General features: G+C 35.9%; 1 protein-coding gene across 6 annotated transcripts in view; it reads left to right on the top strand.

The window, feature by feature from the left end:
• Positions 1 to 8,883: 8,883 nt before the first annotated feature.
• The window catches only part of LOC131148613 (transmembrane E3 ubiquitin-protein ligase FLY1), a 50,121-nt gene continuing 41,969 nt past the window's right edge, over positions 8,884 to 17,035 (top strand). For 2 of the 6 annotated variants that reach the window (XR_009135018.1, XM_058098448.1), the window contains exon 1: positions 8,884 to 9,913. Coding sequence is in view for 2 of the 6 variants with exons in the window: in XM_058098448.1 (XP_057954431.1) it covers positions 9,734 to 9,913 (180 nt within the window). In the remaining 4 variants the exon portion in view is untranslated. The remainder of the gene's footprint in view (positions 9,914 to 17,035) is intronic. The other 4 variants (XR_009135015.1, XM_058098446.1, XR_009135017.1 and 1 more) reach the window with 3 other exon arrangements.

Raw genomic sequence — 17,035 nt, 5'->3', positions numbered from 1 at the left:
TAACAAACCATTTTGTATTGGTGCGATTAAGGGAATGTGGGGGACCCGACAAATCATTGTGAATCATAGTAAATGGGCGAGATGATTTGTATATGGATGATGGGAAAGAAGTATGGCGGTATTTTGCAAGCTCACACACTTCACATTGAAACTCATAAGACATTTTATTTAAACAAATAGAAGGAAAAAAATGTTTTACATATTGGAAATTGTGATGACCCATCCTTGAATGCCATAATAGAATTTCACTATCTCTAGAAATAAATGCATAATCCCAAATTGCAGTATTACATTGTTCACTCAAGTTTGCCTCCTCAAAGGAGTAGAGTCCCTCATATGCGTTAGTAGTGCCAATCGTCTTCCCCGGTGATTAGTTCTGAAAAACACAATGAGATGAAACAAATTTAGCAGAACAATTTGAGTCTTTTGTTAACTAGCTGATGGATAACAGGTTGCAAGATAACTTGGGAACATGTAGGATAGATTTTAAAGTTACAGAGTCAAATATGCAAATACTTCCTTTACCGGCAACTGGTGAGAAAGAGTCATCTGCAATTTTTACTCTCAAATTCCCAACATATGGTGAGTAGGATGAAAACAATTGATAAGAACCAGTCATATGATCAGATGCACCTGAGTCAATTATCCATGGAGATTTGTAACAGGATGTAGTATTTAAGGCTGACAAGTAATTACCTCGGTGAGTCAGGGAACCAAAGGAAGATTGACCCGATGTTTGAATTGGCGAAATCATTTTATACAGCTGATCTAACTGCTCAAGACTGAATGCAATACTTGGGGAGGTATTATTGGTTTTTTTCTCCTTGTAATTTTTCAGTTGACCCATTAGTGTTAGCCTAGTACCCATGATTTTTTTGGTATTGTCTCGGCTTCCAATCTGCTAGTTTTCCATGAATCTCCCAACTAGGGGTGAGCAAATGGTCGATTAGGCCAAATTTGGCTAATTAACTAAATTAACCAAAAAAATCGGTTAAATAGTACCATTAACCGAACCGACCGAACTGACGGAGGACATCGAACCAAACCCAACCGAATTACTAATTTCGGTAATTCGGTTAACCGATTTTAACCGAAATTATTTAAAATTAATTTCTAGAAACAAAATACAATTATAATTTTTTTTTTAAAACCAAGTCCAGCTTAATTAAACACCTTATTTATTAATTTTATTAATAAAAATGATATTTTACAATTGAACAAAGAACCCAAAACAGAAAAACGATGACAAAAAATAATAATAATAATAATGACGAGTATAAGCAAGCTCAATTAAACTCCTTAATGCACTTGCATAAGCAAAATAGGGTTGTTCACAAGAAGCATAGCCAGTGTTCATAAAATTGCCAAACCAAATGATAAGCACAAGTTTAGTTTCTACTAAAGGCAAACTAAGCAAGACAATCCCAGAGTTCAATACAAAAAAAAAAAAAAAAGGTGGGGTGGAGTGAATTGGGGGTAGGGTTACCCACCATCAGCTTAATTAAGAAACTCTTAGTTCTGAAGAAAAAAAAATCTATAATGACACCATCAGAGGCTCACAACTAGCCAGCTAGGTGTCTTATCTCTGCTTAAATAAAATCTAATCAATGTAAAAATAGAACCCTATTTACATAAAATCTAATCAATGTAAAAATAAAATCATCTGCATACCAAACATGAAATTCTAATCAATCTAATCCTGAAATTCTTCCTAAAAAAATCTAGAAAATCTTCCTAAAAAAAATATAATCACAAACCAAACATAAAATTTAAAGGTCTGCAGTGTCTACTTGGATTTGAGTTCAAGAGTTCAAAGTCCCTAATATTATATTACAAACCAATGTAAACAATTTGTGCAAAATACAAATAAAAAACAAACATGAAATATAAATTGTTTCTGAAAAATTAAAATAAAAACTAGGGCTTCAATGCTTCATACATCAGCTGACAAGTGACAACTACAATTTCATGGCTTCTTATATTAGAAACTCCCACTCTTCAGCTTCTTACATTACAAAATACAAACTACAATTTCCCTGCACTTATTTCACCTGCAACAAACCAAAATAATGATAATTGATAGCATGTAATTTATATGACAAAACACTAAAGCATAATCTCAATATGAAAGTATGAAACTAACCCTTTGTCTTTCTTTGTTTGGCTTATTCACCATTTGTGACTCCAATGCGACCTTTGACAACTCTAAAAAATTGTATAGAAGCACTTGTACATTGTAATAATTAATCATTCAATGAACAAATGAAATTTTTTGACAATATATAAATATAATATTACCTTTTGCTAGATTTTCAAGGTCATCTATGTCTTCTTCAACCTTAATTGGAGTATATGAACCCTGCATTCAATCTTGTGTACAGATAAGAGCTTGAACAATTTTAGGAGTCAAAGAACTCCTAAAAGCATCAAGAAAACACCCCCCCTGTGCTAAAAGCAGACTCTGAAGTAACTGTAGAGATGGGTACTGCTAAAATATCACGAACCATATGTGAAAGGACGGGAAACCTTTGACTATTTAACCTCCACCACTCGAAAATATCAAAGCCCTCCACGTCCTTTTCACAATCCTCCCCCAAATACCTATCCAACTCTAATTTATTATTTCCACCTCCAATTTGAGTCTTGCACTTTTGATACAAAACTTTGAACTTTCGTTCTGCTGCTTCACCTTGATTAGTGGAGCAAGTGGAGCTTGAAGTTTCACTTCTGTTTGATTCTTCATTTTTAGATTGTGACAACATTTTATACTCAGCAAACAATTCAAATGTTATATGCTGAACCTTTTTCCCCACCAATAAACCTTTTTCACCTTCATACATAGTAGAAAGAGCATACTACACAAATCCCAACTTACATGTAGGGTCAAGAACAAATGCAACAAAAATCAACATATTCATTTTGTCAATGTTTCCCCAGCACTTGTTGTATTTATCCTTCATTTTCATGCTCATTAAACTCAACTCCAGGTCATCACTATTTTTCCACTCTTTTAGAAGACAATCAATTCCACTAATTTCATCAAAAAAATGTATTACTTGTAACATACAAAGAACTTGAAACTCGTATAGTGAGTTCATAGAAGTGTTCCAAAAACATCACAAATTTTCCGACTTTTTCCCAATCAAAACTACTTGGTATGCCATCCCTAGTCTCAAGCTCAATTCTAAATGAAGGATCTTCATCCCTAAACCTATCAAAAGCCATTTCATATCTTTGAGCTGTGTCTAGCATCAAATAAGTAGAATTCCATCGAGTGCTAACATCTAGGCATAACATATTTTTGCATTCTACTTTTTCTACTTCTGCACAACACTTGAAAATTTTCAACCTAACAGATGAATGCCTAACATATTTGACTGCGTCTCTAACACGAGCAACTGAATCCCCCATTTCTTTCAAACCATCTTGCACAACTAGGTTAATTATATGTGCAATGCATCTCATGTGCAAGAATTTGCCCCCTAGAATGTCTTTTCTCCAATTTGAAACTTTTCTTTTTATGTAGAAAATTGCAACGTCGTTTGAACTTGCATTATCTACAGTTATTGTAAACACATTATCAACTCCCCAATCAAGCAAACACCTCTCAATGGCCATACCTATCTCTTCACCTTTATGACTATAAATTGGACAAAAGTTAAGGATCTTTTTGTTCAATTTCCAATCATTATCTATAAAATGTGCAGTCAAACACATATAATTGACCTTTTTCAAAGAAGTCCATGTATCAGTTGTGAAACTAACCCTTTGAGAGGAGATTTTCAAAAAAATTTCAACTTTAACCTCTCTTCCATGTAAAGGTCATAACAATCCCTAGAAATTGTCCATCTCGATGAAATTCGAAAACGATGACATGCAACTTTCATAAGATGTTTGAATCCCATATTCTCTACAAATTTAAAAGGCAATTCATCAACAATAAGCATGTAAGATAATGCCTTTCGAATTGCCTCTTGGTCAAATTTCCAATTTGTAAGAGTTGCCACTAAGCCCTCTACATTTTTTTAGGCTAGTTGATAATTTAATTGTGTCTATTTTGTTTCTTCAACATGTGGATTTTGTGCACATCTAACCATATGATATCTAAGTGTGCCCGTACCATTCTTTTTAGGATCAGCACAGTAATCAATATGACAATAATGACACTTACCCTTAATTTCACTAAACTCCGTCACAAATTTAGTGAAGTGATCCCACACTTCAGATCTTGGTCTCATTCTCTTCCTAATTTTTTGATTAGATTGAGTAGGAGGATTAGTAGCACTCTCACTTGTCATGCTAGGATTTGAAGGCTGATGTTGGGAATTAGCTTGCGTCATTATTGCATCCTCCAAGTTTGGCACCTCCACCTCTATAGGCAAGTCATTGCTCATTTTCCCTTTAATATCTAAAAAAAAAATAAAAAAGAAGGGTAAAGTCCATCATAGGAGAGTACTAATACAAACTTTTTTAAAAAATACTCTGAAAATTTATAATGAAATTTACAATAATAATCTAAGATTTCATTTATGATGAAAAATTTCTTGTTGATTGAATAATGGTATGATAATGATTTGTTATTTGATCCAAGGACAAAAATGAGCATGCATTCAATTCAGTTTTGGGAATATAATCAAACCTGTAGCTAGATTTCAATTTTTTAGTTTGTTTTTGGTTTTCATTTATGGTTTTTGGTTTTTAAACATGAATTTACATCATAATTGTGTATTATTTTATTTCATTCATCTTTGGCCTGCAAACATGTTACTGCAGCCTTATGAATCATGAATGTGCATTTGCATGAATCTTACTCATTTGTGAATTGGCCAAAAGAGTTGTGATTATTCTCAAAGCACCAGATAGGCCCTATTGGTGTATCTATGAGATCAAATTGGAAATTTAACAACTACTGCTGCTCTTGTAATGCAATAGTATCAGTATGGGTTGACCTGTAACTACAAGTCTACAATCTTGCACTTCTTGGATGATCTGGTACTCTTATTTTTTTTTTTTCTAATAAAACAATTGGAGCCTAGGTGTCTATTAAATTTTAAGAACTAATATTTAAACTAAATATTATCATTTGAGAAACAAAGTAGCTAGTGGCTTGCTTTCTTGCAACTACAGTAGACACATAAGACACAACCATACACAGGATCAAACAACCTTGAATAATGAATATAGGAAAATAATTTAATTAAGATTATGATCTAGGAAAATAATTTATTAGAATAAATTAGGAATCATTTTTTCACAATAATTATCAAACAGTGTGAAAGCACTTAAGCACATACATAAAATTCTTTGAATATTTTAAAAAATAAAACAACATAAAAAACTGAGACAGAGAAGGCTGAAGAGGGGAAAAGGGGATTAGGGAAGGTCATCGAACTGTCAAAGACTTGAAGCTGAAGGCACCTGAGTGCCGATTGCCGAGTGGAGTGGCTGAGACACTGAGTGAAAATTGAAGAGTCCTCGCCACGTGGCCACGCCTATGCGAGAGAAGAGCCAAGGACGGTGAGGAAGGATATGCAAAGCCAGGAGACTGAAGGTTTGAAGGAGAGGGCTGAGAGGCTGGACTCTGGAGGGCCAAGCTATCGAAGACTCAAAGAGGGGATTTTCCGACTCCGAGAGGTGGTCCGATGGAGAGCTGCGGGCCTGCAGCGCAGATTGGCAGAGCGCAGAGGAACTTCACAGTTCATAGTTCACAATTCACACAAAATACAAATGAAACCCTAGCCCTAACTCTAAAGTCTAATCCCCAAATCACTTTTCTCCCACTCAGTGAAGTGTGAACGAAGTGAGACCCCTCCGCCCTTTTTCCCCCCAGGCCCCAAGCTCGAAGCCCGACTGCCCGACCCTATTCCCATATTCCTTACAAATAAAATTTATATTCATAAATTATATTTAAAATCTAATTAATTAATAATTCGATTAATTGGTTAACCGATATATTTTTTACTGTTAAGCGAACTGAAACCGATTAGCCAGAATTTTGTAGAATTCTAATCGAACCGACCGAACCAAGTTTTTTACCCGAACCGAACCAGCCAATTTTGGCCGGTTAATTCGGTTTTCCTCAAATTATGCTCACTCCTACTCCCAGCAGGTATCTTTTGAATAACCTGTTTTGTGGCAATGTTCACACTATAATTTACCTTTTTGTGGTCATTGACTGGATCCCCTTGGGCCTTTTGACACAAGGGCCAACACATTAGGCCCATTAGTGTTCTCATTTGAATTTGGGGCGGATACGGATAGGTCCAGCCCGACCCGGTCACCTTAGGGCCTCAACATCATGCGCCTCCTACTCTCCTCCCTCCTAACTTCTTCAAAGACCTTCAGGTTGAAGGAAGAAGTCGCCGGCCGAGGATGCATCCCCTCACGTCGTCCAGATTTCGGTTGAGGCCGACAAGAAACTCGAAGACCCTTTCATTTTTTAGCCTCCTTCGGTATCGTGTGCTGTTACTGTAGCACTCCCACTCCTCGTCGATGCTCAGATTGAGCTCCTGCTAGAGATGGGTCATCTCCATGAAATACTCCGTGACTTCCCTATCACCTTGCCTCATCTGCCACAACCAAGATTTGATGTCAAAGATTTGTGAATAGCTCTCAACATCGGAGTAGGTTTCGCAAACGGCATTCCAAACATCCTTTGTCATGGGTAAGAACAAGTATATTTTACCAATCGCTAGCTTCATCAAGTTAACGAGCCAAGTTGTGACCATGAATTTTTCGGATTTTAATGTTTGCAAGGCGATAACATTAGTAGGGTCGGGTTTCCTCCTTTCTTCAGTAAGGAAACCTAGTTTCCCTTTTCCTTCAATCACCAACTTTATGGATTGAGCCCATTCTCGAAAGTTTTTCTCATTCAAATTCTCCACTGAGAGTGGAAAGGTTGTATTATTCAGTCCATTCAAACCCCCAGCGGACGTAACCTTGGAATCCTTGTCGGATTTTCCAGATGAGGTTGCCCCTTTGTTGGTGCTACTGGCCATTGTTAGCTAAGGTTAAGAACCCTACCTCTGATACCATGTTAGCGGAAGCGTTGACTTACATTGAATTAATTTTTTCAAATGTACATCCTAATCTAATATAATACAGTCACCTATTCTAAACAAGGAAAAAATCCCCTTACCAAATAATATAAAATCCCCCACATTTACCCACTTTCCTAATTTGTTTATTATTTACAATGATACTTGAGATTTTAACACCCCCCATTGAAAGAAAAAAGCTTCAAAAAGGAAATAATAATAATGAAGGAGAAGATGAAGAAGAACATGTCTAAGAATTATTAAATTAGTATTTAAACTAGCACTCAGAACCAAACTGCATAGGTTATGTGTCACCATATAAATAATATAATAATAAAATGTGATAACATAATATAATAATAAAACATTATTGATTAAAAAATTAGCATGCAAAAATATAATAAAATTTTAAGCCCTATACTTATATTGGTCAATAAAATTGAGGAAAAATATAACCCTTTCAAATTTTTAAAAGTGATATTAAAGCCTCCTAAGTTATCTTTTATAGTTACGAGAGATACTTTTGTTTGAAAAATAATGAAATCAAATGGATTAGTATCACATGATATATGGATAATTAATAATTCCTTAATTGAATTTGTTCTCATAAGTTTAAGGAACACGTAAACATACTACAATTTGACGGACTTAAAAGGACTTATAGGATATGGGGCTTTTTTTTTATTTCCTATTAGAGTTTGTATTACTTGGTTATGTTTTAAATATTTTATACACTTTGATATAATTTTATTTTTTATTAATTAATAGAAAAAAATTGTTTGAATTTGCAACTCAATTGCTAGTTATGGACATTATATTTCATTATCGACACTAATTTTAATATTTTTACATTAATTTATTTAAACTTGATATATTACTATCAAAACCTTTGATATTTTTTACTAGGTATCTAATTCTATTTTATATTAGTGTTTGTGATTAGCAATTTGAGTTGTTTTTTGTTTTTGCATTAAGTTTTTTTTTTTTGTAATTTTATTGTTTTTGTTTTTTGATAGACGAGTAATTTTATATCATTAAAAAAAAAAAGAAAACAAGTAGGTGAATTTTTTTCATTATCCTCAGATAGTAAAATTGTCTAATTATAATATTTTTTAGGCTTATATTCACAAATTTGTCTAAAAATACTAATTACTTATAAAACATAGGGATGCTTCAAATTTATTAAATTTAACAATTTTCATTAAAATAAGATGTCGAGATAATTGAAGAAGTTTTACTCCAAATAGGTTCGGATAAAATAATATTAAATTTTATTCAAATTTGTACAAATACAACTTCAAATTAAAATTCGTATTTTTGGACACTACTTTAATGCTACTTTAAAAAGTTCAAAGATAATTGAAACATATTAAGTAGGTTGAGGATGTAAATATATTTTATTTTTAAAATTATATGTGTGGGTGTTTTCCATTTTAATGGTTGAAATTAATTTTTTACTTGTGTTAATCACAACTTAAATAAATAAATTAAGAGTTAACAAAAAACTAAATCACAATTAAAGTGGTTCATTTTAAAAATAGAATAGAACACTCTAAAGGAGACTCAACAATAAAAGAGTACCCTTAAGGTGTGGTTCAGGTGGTAGTGCGGGTTGTAGGAGTGCCTTTCACGAGATCAGGTGTTCAAAACCTCCTGGACTCGTTTCTGCCTCTAAACTCCTGAATTTACCTTCCCTTTGAAGTTATGGGGTCAACTTCAAAGGGCGCAGGATTAATCACGTGGACCGTAAAACGGACGCGTAGATATTCGGTGCATATTCTACAAAAAAAAAAAAAAAAAAAGACCCCTAAGGTGTGGTTTAGGTGGTAGGGCGAATTCTGAAGTGGCGGTCAGTAATAATTGCCTCCCGGGTTCGATTCCTGCCCCTGACCTTTTGTAATTTACCTCTCTATGGAGTTGTGGGATCGGCTTCATGGGGCGTGAGATTAGTCACGAAGCGTAAAACACACGTGGATACCTGGCGATATTCAAAAAATAAAAAAAAACAATAAAAGAGGGGCATAGCCGCGCTAGAGTTATAGTCAAACCCAGCCGCGATAGGAGATAACGAAGCCTCCGCTTCTGATTGGACCGTGCTTTACACGTGGCTGCTGGAGCGTGATACCACAGCGCCCAAAATAATAGCCCCGTTCCCTCTGTCCTTTATTTTACTAACAAAGAAAACACAAACCACCAACACGAGCTGCAGCACCAACGCTTCAACCGCCACGGCCACCTGACCGGCGCCGCTACTGGCTAGAGAGAGAGAGAGAGAGAGAGTGGGGTAGAGAGAGAGGAAGAAGTAGAAAAAGTGAAAAAAAAAAAAAAAAAAATGAAAGCCCAATGACGGAATCCATCTGAGAACGCCAAAATCATGTCTTTTTGTGTTCTCAAAGCACATAATTTCAACGTAGAAAGCAGGGTCTAGGGCTTCTGGTACAAAATCTTCTGGTGGAGGACATTGTTCCAGTGAAATTTTAATTGGGTTTCTATAGGTTGTTGAGCTCTCACTTTCCCATCTCGATCGTTGCTTTGTTACTTCATAGGTTTGACTCTACTTGAAGCAACCGCCCAACGGTCCCTGTCTCCCTCTACAGCTCTTTCCCTGTTATGGGTTTCCTTTCTTTTTCTGGGATCGTTGGAAGTCAGCCAAAGCAAGAACGCCTGGTCGACGAGAACTGGAGTTGAATTTTGAGATGGTATGTTTTGATTCTGATATGGCTGTGACGGAAAATTCAGATTTTTGCCGGTTGGAGAGGTGGAGGTTAGGGGTTTTGGGTCGGGTTCTCTTCTGTTTATGGGTTGCTCTCTTGTGTTTTAAGCCCGTGGAGGGGCTCAGGCCACTGAGGGAGAGGGCTCGTTCGTGGGGCGACGAGGTTAGTTTTGATTTTTTTTTATAAAAAAAAAAAAATAATGTTTTACTTTTGAAGTTTTGACTTTGTGGAATGGTACTTCCGCATAACTATGGGGAAAATTCTGGAGTGAAGTTGAGTACACAAAAAAGTCTTTTTGATTGATTATCTTTCTGAGTCTGTTAAATTTGCTGCTTGAGTGTGTATTGAATTTGAGATTATGATGTTTTGGATTGTATGATTTAGGCAAATTTCAATGTGAATTGAATGACTTTGACATATTGATGGTGCATCCGGTGTTTCGCATATTTTGAAGGTGTGTTTATGAAATGGACGGAACCTTGAGTTTGATAACCTCAAGTTTTTTTTGAACTAATAAATAATAAAGAAATAGCTGGATACTGGGAGGCCAGCTGGTGAAGTTAACAAACACCATACATTTTTGTTTGTATAGATATGATGAGATTGACATTGGAGCGCATAGCAGTCCCATTAATATAACTATTTTGCTTTTTAAAAGGAATAGTTGGATATTGGGATGCCAATGGCTATAGTTTACAAATAGACACCTCGCTTGTATGAGTAAAATGAGATTAATATTAGAGGATGTGGTAGTTCCACTAATATAAGTATGTTCTTTAATTAAATGTGTGAACTAGATATTTTTGTTTTAAACTTGTCATAAGTAATGGGAGGTATAAAATTAAAGTTCAGACTCAGTGATGCTAGCATTGATAGGAAGATTGATGGGGAGGATTGATCTTAAAGTATGGTATTTACAGCCTTATTCAACAAATATGAACATTGGAAGAGAAATTTTTACGTGGAGGGAACACAACAAACTTCTGCAAAAAAGGAAAGAAGTCACATGATTCTATTGAATATAGAATCATAGATATATGTGATATATGGATTTGTATTCTAGCTGCATCCATTAGGTAGTGTAACAGTCTTGAGCCCAACTCCTAGGAGGAATTGCCCGTTTTGGCCCACTGGCCTTGTGGATTTGTCCTATAAAAGGTGCCTTGCATAGTTGGAGCCCAAACTAACCTTATAAGCCCAATATTTCCCTTGTACATATCCAATGTGGGATTGTGACATTCTCCCCCATCAAATCTCTAGCGTCTTGGTCAAATTGCCTTTATGCAGTTTCCCTCATGATAGTACTACTAGGGTGGCTTTGATACCAAATGTAACGGTCTTGGACCAAATTCTGGCGAGGTATTGTCGGCTTTGGCCCACCAGCCGCATGGATTTGTCCTATAAAAGGTGCCTCGCATACTTAGAGCAGAAACCAACCTTATAAGCCAAAGATTTCCTTAGTACACATTCAATGTGGGACCGTAACAGGTAGCATAACACTACTATTTTGATTTATGTTCAAGGAGGAAGTGCATTCAAGTCTTAGGGGTGGGGTGATGACATCTTAAAGGTCATGTTGCCGTAAAAGAATATTTACAGGGAAATCAGTAATCTTCGTGCAAAGGAGATTAATGGGGTCTGGGTGAGGATCAAAGGAGTGGGGGTTGCCACTTTCAAAGGAGCATGATCAAGGAGGGAATTTTGTGGAGACTGTGTAGAACCATTTGTTTAAAGAAATGGGTCTGGAACAACAAGTCCCTCACAATGTGGTCAGTCCTTATAAGAGATTGAATTTTGTAAACTTGGAAATCAATGAAGGCAAGCTACTTTAATGGGTGAAGATGAAATTAGAAAGGTTTTATCTCACTTGCTCACTCTTTTGCAAGTGTTTGAGAAAGATTTCAGGCTCAAGATTAATACTTCTAAGAGAGGGATGGAGGGAATCGATTTAGAAGGGAGGGTTTTGAATCAGTTTGTGGTTATGGCTGGCTGTGTTGTTCATAGTTGCACAATATCTTACTTAGATGTTCTGATAGTAAGTAATCCGAAAGCCTTGTCTTTTTTGAACCTGGCTATAGAGAAGGTGGATAGGAAACAGGACGTGCACTGGGGGCTTTATTCACTTTCAGGGGGTGTATAATTTTGATCCATGCCTATTTATCCTCCATTTTCCTTTAGTTTTTATCACTTTTTAGTTTTTAGGATTCATTTGTGGGTTGCAGGTAGGTTGGAGAAGTTGAGAGATTTCCTGTCGTGAGGAGTGGATGGGAATAAAGGAATAGCTTGGTTAATTAGGTTATAAGTTTGTAGGCCTTAGAGAGAGGGTGGTTTGGGGACGGAAAACTTAGTCTCCAAGAAATTGCATTTGTGGTCAATGTTTATGGCTCTTTCCCCTACAGCTCGAGTCCCTATGAGACAAGGTTCTTCGTGGTAAGTACTGAGAGTTCTGCAAAATTTCTTTTCAGCCATCTTTCCTTGAGTGAGCTCATGATTTAGCAATGGGTAGAAAGTTTGTGCATGGGAGGAGCAAGGGATAAGGGGAAGCTCCATTCTTTGTTGCCTATCCTCAAATTTTTTCCCCATCAACACAATGCTCCTATCCCGTATTTCTTTGTATCCGAAGGGGGTCTGATTTCTTGTGAATTTTTTTGGGAATTTTATTTTTCATACCAATTTAAATGTTAAGGAAACAATGAAATTTAGGACTGTAATAAACACTCAGAGAGAGAGAGAGTTTAGTGAGGGAACAGAGAGGATGAGGAGAAGAAAGAAAAAGGGAGAAGAAGTGAAAACAAATGCGGGATAGAGCAGAGTTGGTGATTGAAGTAGGATAAATCAAAGCGGTTCTGCCAATCAATCATGCTGTAAATCAGAAAAAGAACCAAGGATAAATACGAAACATAATAGTGTACTACTCTTACGAATAGTTTGTAATGCTGCATCTCTCCCAAGACTGAAACTTAATAGTATGTTACTCTTATGAATAGTTTGTAATGCTGCATCTCTCCCGAGACCAGGACCCTTTCTCACGACTTCTGCTTGTTGCATACCTTGATTTATTACTGTATGAATAGCATTTCCTGCCGTGGTTTGAGTAGCAAAAAAACCAAGGATAAATCAAAACAGCTCAGCCAACCGATCATGCTGTAAATCAGGAAAAGAACCAATCATGCTGTAAACCAGGAAAAGTTAAAACTTTTGATACATCCAGCAGCAAAAGCGCTCAAGGAAGCCAGATACTGCATCCTATCCCGAAGCATAATCAAAGACATCCCAAAATCTCCCCTCACTTCAGACACACACAACTCTTTCCAAATAAGCCAAAAGATTATTCCAAAACCTGAAAAAGAGATAGCTGACAAATCCTTCACTGACTTTGGACACACAACTCTCTCGAAATGAGCCAAAAAGATTATTCCACACCCTCCAAGAAAGGAGCAATGAAGGAACAGGTGACAAGCATATTCTGAATTTTCAAGACAAAGAGAACATACATCTGGAGATAAAGCCTTGAAAGGCTTCCTACTCTGCAACATATTGTTAGTGTTAACTCTATTAAGAACAACCAACCAAATAAAAGCCTTAATCTTAGAGGGGACCTTTAGCCTTCCAAATCCCAAAGCATAATCAAAGACAGCACAAACCCTCCACCAACTTCGGACACTCAACTCTCTCGAAACAAGCCAAGAAGATTATTTCACACCCTCCAAGGAAATGAGCAATGAGGAACAGGGGAGAAGCTTATTCTGAATTTTCAAAACAAAGAGAACATGCATCTGAAGATAAAGCCTTGAAAGGTCTCCCACTCTGCAACAGATTGCTAGAGTTAAACTCTATTAAGGACAACCAACCAACCAACCAAATAAAAGCCTTAATCTTAGAGAGGACTCTAGCCTCCCAAATTGATCTGTGAAGCAGGAAAGACAATTTTTTATTGGTTAAATGCTCAAAAATAGATTTACAAAAATACTCCCCATAAGAATCAAAAATCCAAGAATGGTAAGTCTCTCCTTTTAGAAAGAAGCCTTCCGTCCAACAAACTTAATCAGGAAGTGAGCTCAATAATATAGAGCCCTAAAAAAATTGAATCTCAATAGAAACCAGCCCCTTACTTACATGTAAAATTATCCTGCATCTAACTAAAAACACTTAATTACATAATAACTCCAACGTAATAGGAACTTCCACAACACACACAAAAGTCTAATGCATGCAGAGTTTCCTAAGTTTATGCCTAACATAAGTACTCTGAATAGGTGGCCTAAATGATGAAGGTGGTCCTCCATCACAGTGGATCTCGATGAAATGTTAGGGGTTCTTGAGGCTTTTCATCCTTCTTCTTAGGGATGATAGAAGGGTTTGGAAATTGGATAATTCACGAGAAATCTTTTGTAAATTTTTTTTTTCCTCATTTTATTTGTGCTTCTAGCGGTGTTCAGATGCCTTCATCATTAGGAAAACAAAAGCTTCTCTAATTATCTGGTCTCTTGTTCGTAATAGTATTAGTACCAATGGTTTGCTTTATGTTAGAAGACCCTATAAGGCATAGTATCCATTTATGTGTTTTTGTTTCAAAGTGGAGAGATAAATGCTAGACAAATGCACTCTTGTTTCTGCATTGTTTCTACTCTTGTACCATTTGGCGCAGGCTCTTTAAGAAGTTGGCTTTGGTGGTGGGAGGGGATGACACTTCGTGCAGGCTGTTGCTTGGTGCATTTGATTGGAGCAGAATGCAGGAATTTTCAGTGGGTGAAGGTGTCCTTTGATTTGGTTCAATGTAGGTAAGGAGAAGTCAGTATGCTTTTGTGGAGGGTAGACAAAACCTATATGCTGTCCTAATTGCAAATGAATATTTCAGGTTCCAAAATTAAAGATGAAAAGATGATGGTCAGTTGTATGCTTGCCATTGAAAAGGTCTATAATCTCTTGAATTGTGATTTTATCATCTATATTTTAGAGAAAACTGGTTTTGCTGTCTAGAGGAGGCGAATATAGAAATGTATGTTTCTCCTAGATTTTCTGTTGTGGTGAATGTTTATCCCATTTTATCTTGGGAAAAAAGACCTGTGATTATTCACTCTTTCATTCTGGTTGCGGAAGTCTTAAGTAAAATGCTATATAGGTAGGGTTGGTGAGGGGGCCCAAGGGTGGCGGTTTTTTGAGGATATAATAATGTGATATCTCAATTTTTTCTTTGCAAACAGCTCTATAATTTATTTTTTTTGGTAACACGGAGTCTGAGAAAATCTTGAACCTTGAGTGTATCTTCTTGCTGTTGAAGCAGTGTGAAGTCTTGGGCTGAACTAGGTAAGAATCAATGGCCCCCTTAAGTTCCAATTGGGGCAATATTTTGACACTCCCGTGACCTATTATGCGCTTTGGAAGCTAGGGATGAAGTGTTTAATTCTTCTATTAAACAAGGGACAGTGCCGTTGCTAGTTACTGCATCATTATTCCAGTAAATTCTATTCATTTGAGCTCTATGTCATGAGGTATTTTGGTAATTTTAGAATTGGTGGTAGTGGGTACAGACAATGAACAGGAAGCTACATCTGATTCTCTTGGTGGCACCATGGTCTTAAATTTCCACGAAGTTATCGAAATTTCCGTCGAAATTTCCGATTTCCGTCACCCTCGAAATCGAAATGGCAGTCGATTTCCGTCTTGCATAATTTCCATCAAAATCTCAGCGAATCATCTAAAATTTAAAGAAATCTCAAAATTTTAACGAAAGTTGTCAAAATTTTATCTATACAATGAAATTTCATCGGAATTCAAATGAGAGATTTAGGAGTGAACTGAAATTTCTCTTTTAATCTATTTTATTTATTTTATTGAAATGAAATAGTATGACAAGTGCTTTTGAAATTATATAAAAAAATAAACTTACAGTAACATTTTATTTAACCATTCATGTTTAAATTATCATTATTTGTATAATAAATTATATTTAAATGATTTATGAATTTCATTTGTATTAACTGAATATGTTTAATGTACATTATCTTACAAACATGTTTGATACACATACTATTTTACAACTTTTCCACCTCATACAAAACATAGATGTATTCAATTTGTAATATATTAGTCCTAAAACTTATATTATTATGTTTGTTAATCATTTCTAAAGTTTCACAAAGAATTCCATGCTTTACTACTAATTTCCGTTATTTTTTCAAATCGAAATCGAAATTGACATCGAAATCGAAATTTTCGTCAAAATTTCTGTACTTTTGGAGCTTTGAAATTTGAATCGAAATCGAAATTTAAGACCTTGGGTGGCACAAAGATTCAGATAGGAAGTAGTGAGACCTTAATGGCCTGGCACGACCAGACAAGAAGAATCATAGTGTTCATCCATGAAGTAATCATCCCCGAGCCTTCCTTTTTTGTGGAATCAGACACTAGAGTAGCGCTCCCTGAGTAAAATAAGGTTGCATATTGCAAGGCTTGCCCAGTCAATATAGAGGAGGACAGTTGATAGAAGCAATCATTTGAGGAACGTTCCTTCACGGGTGGTGTTCCATATTTGAGTAACAGCTATATGCTTTTTGTATGCAAGTCATTAATGAAGAATCTTAGTTTTGGATCTATTTCCCTGCTTTTAGTAACACAACCCTTAAACCAAAGCAGCGTGAAGCTGGGAATTGCTTTGGAAAAGCTTTTGTGTAGTGGATCTTGCCTCTAATGAGATGGGAATACTGTAAGCAAATCATTGTACTCTCTAGAGGGACTCTGTCTTGTCAAATTCATAGTTGACCGGTCCAGATCATGAGTAAATAGAAAATCAAATATGTCAATAATCAGATATTTTTGATCCTGTTTTTGATCAGTGCTGCCATATTATTTACTACTCAAAATGCTTTTTAGTTTTTTGTACCACTTTAATTTCAGATCAATTTTCTGCTTGCATCCATTTGTCCGTTTAGAGTACCAAGGGGGTGCAATCTAAAGACGACATATGAATTTGCAGAGAGACAACATCAACAAGAGAGACAACATCAACAAAATCATTGGCACCTGATTGATAAAGTACTGCAAATCACCAAGGAAAAAAAAAGAATTCTAAACTAGATATCCTTTACTGCCTTGAGACAGCTATCAACACCTTTGAATGACCTATAATTTCTTTCCCTCCGTATCCAAAAAGTAATAAGTGAGACTGACTCTATTATCTTTTTTTTCTTTGCCAGTTTCATAACCAGGCCCATAACTCCTCTAAGACACAATCAACACCTGTTGAATTCCTAACATAGGCAAAGCATGGTCCTGCAGATTTTT

The sequence above is a fragment of the Malania oleifera genome, chromosome 2, assembly GCF_029873635.1.
Source record: "Malania oleifera isolate guangnan ecotype guangnan chromosome 2, ASM2987363v1, whole genome shotgun sequence".
Taxonomy (NCBI): Eukaryota; Viridiplantae; Streptophyta; class Magnoliopsida; order Santalales; family Ximeniaceae; genus Malania; species Malania oleifera.
This window is presented reverse-complemented; position numbering and strand designations above follow the sequence as displayed.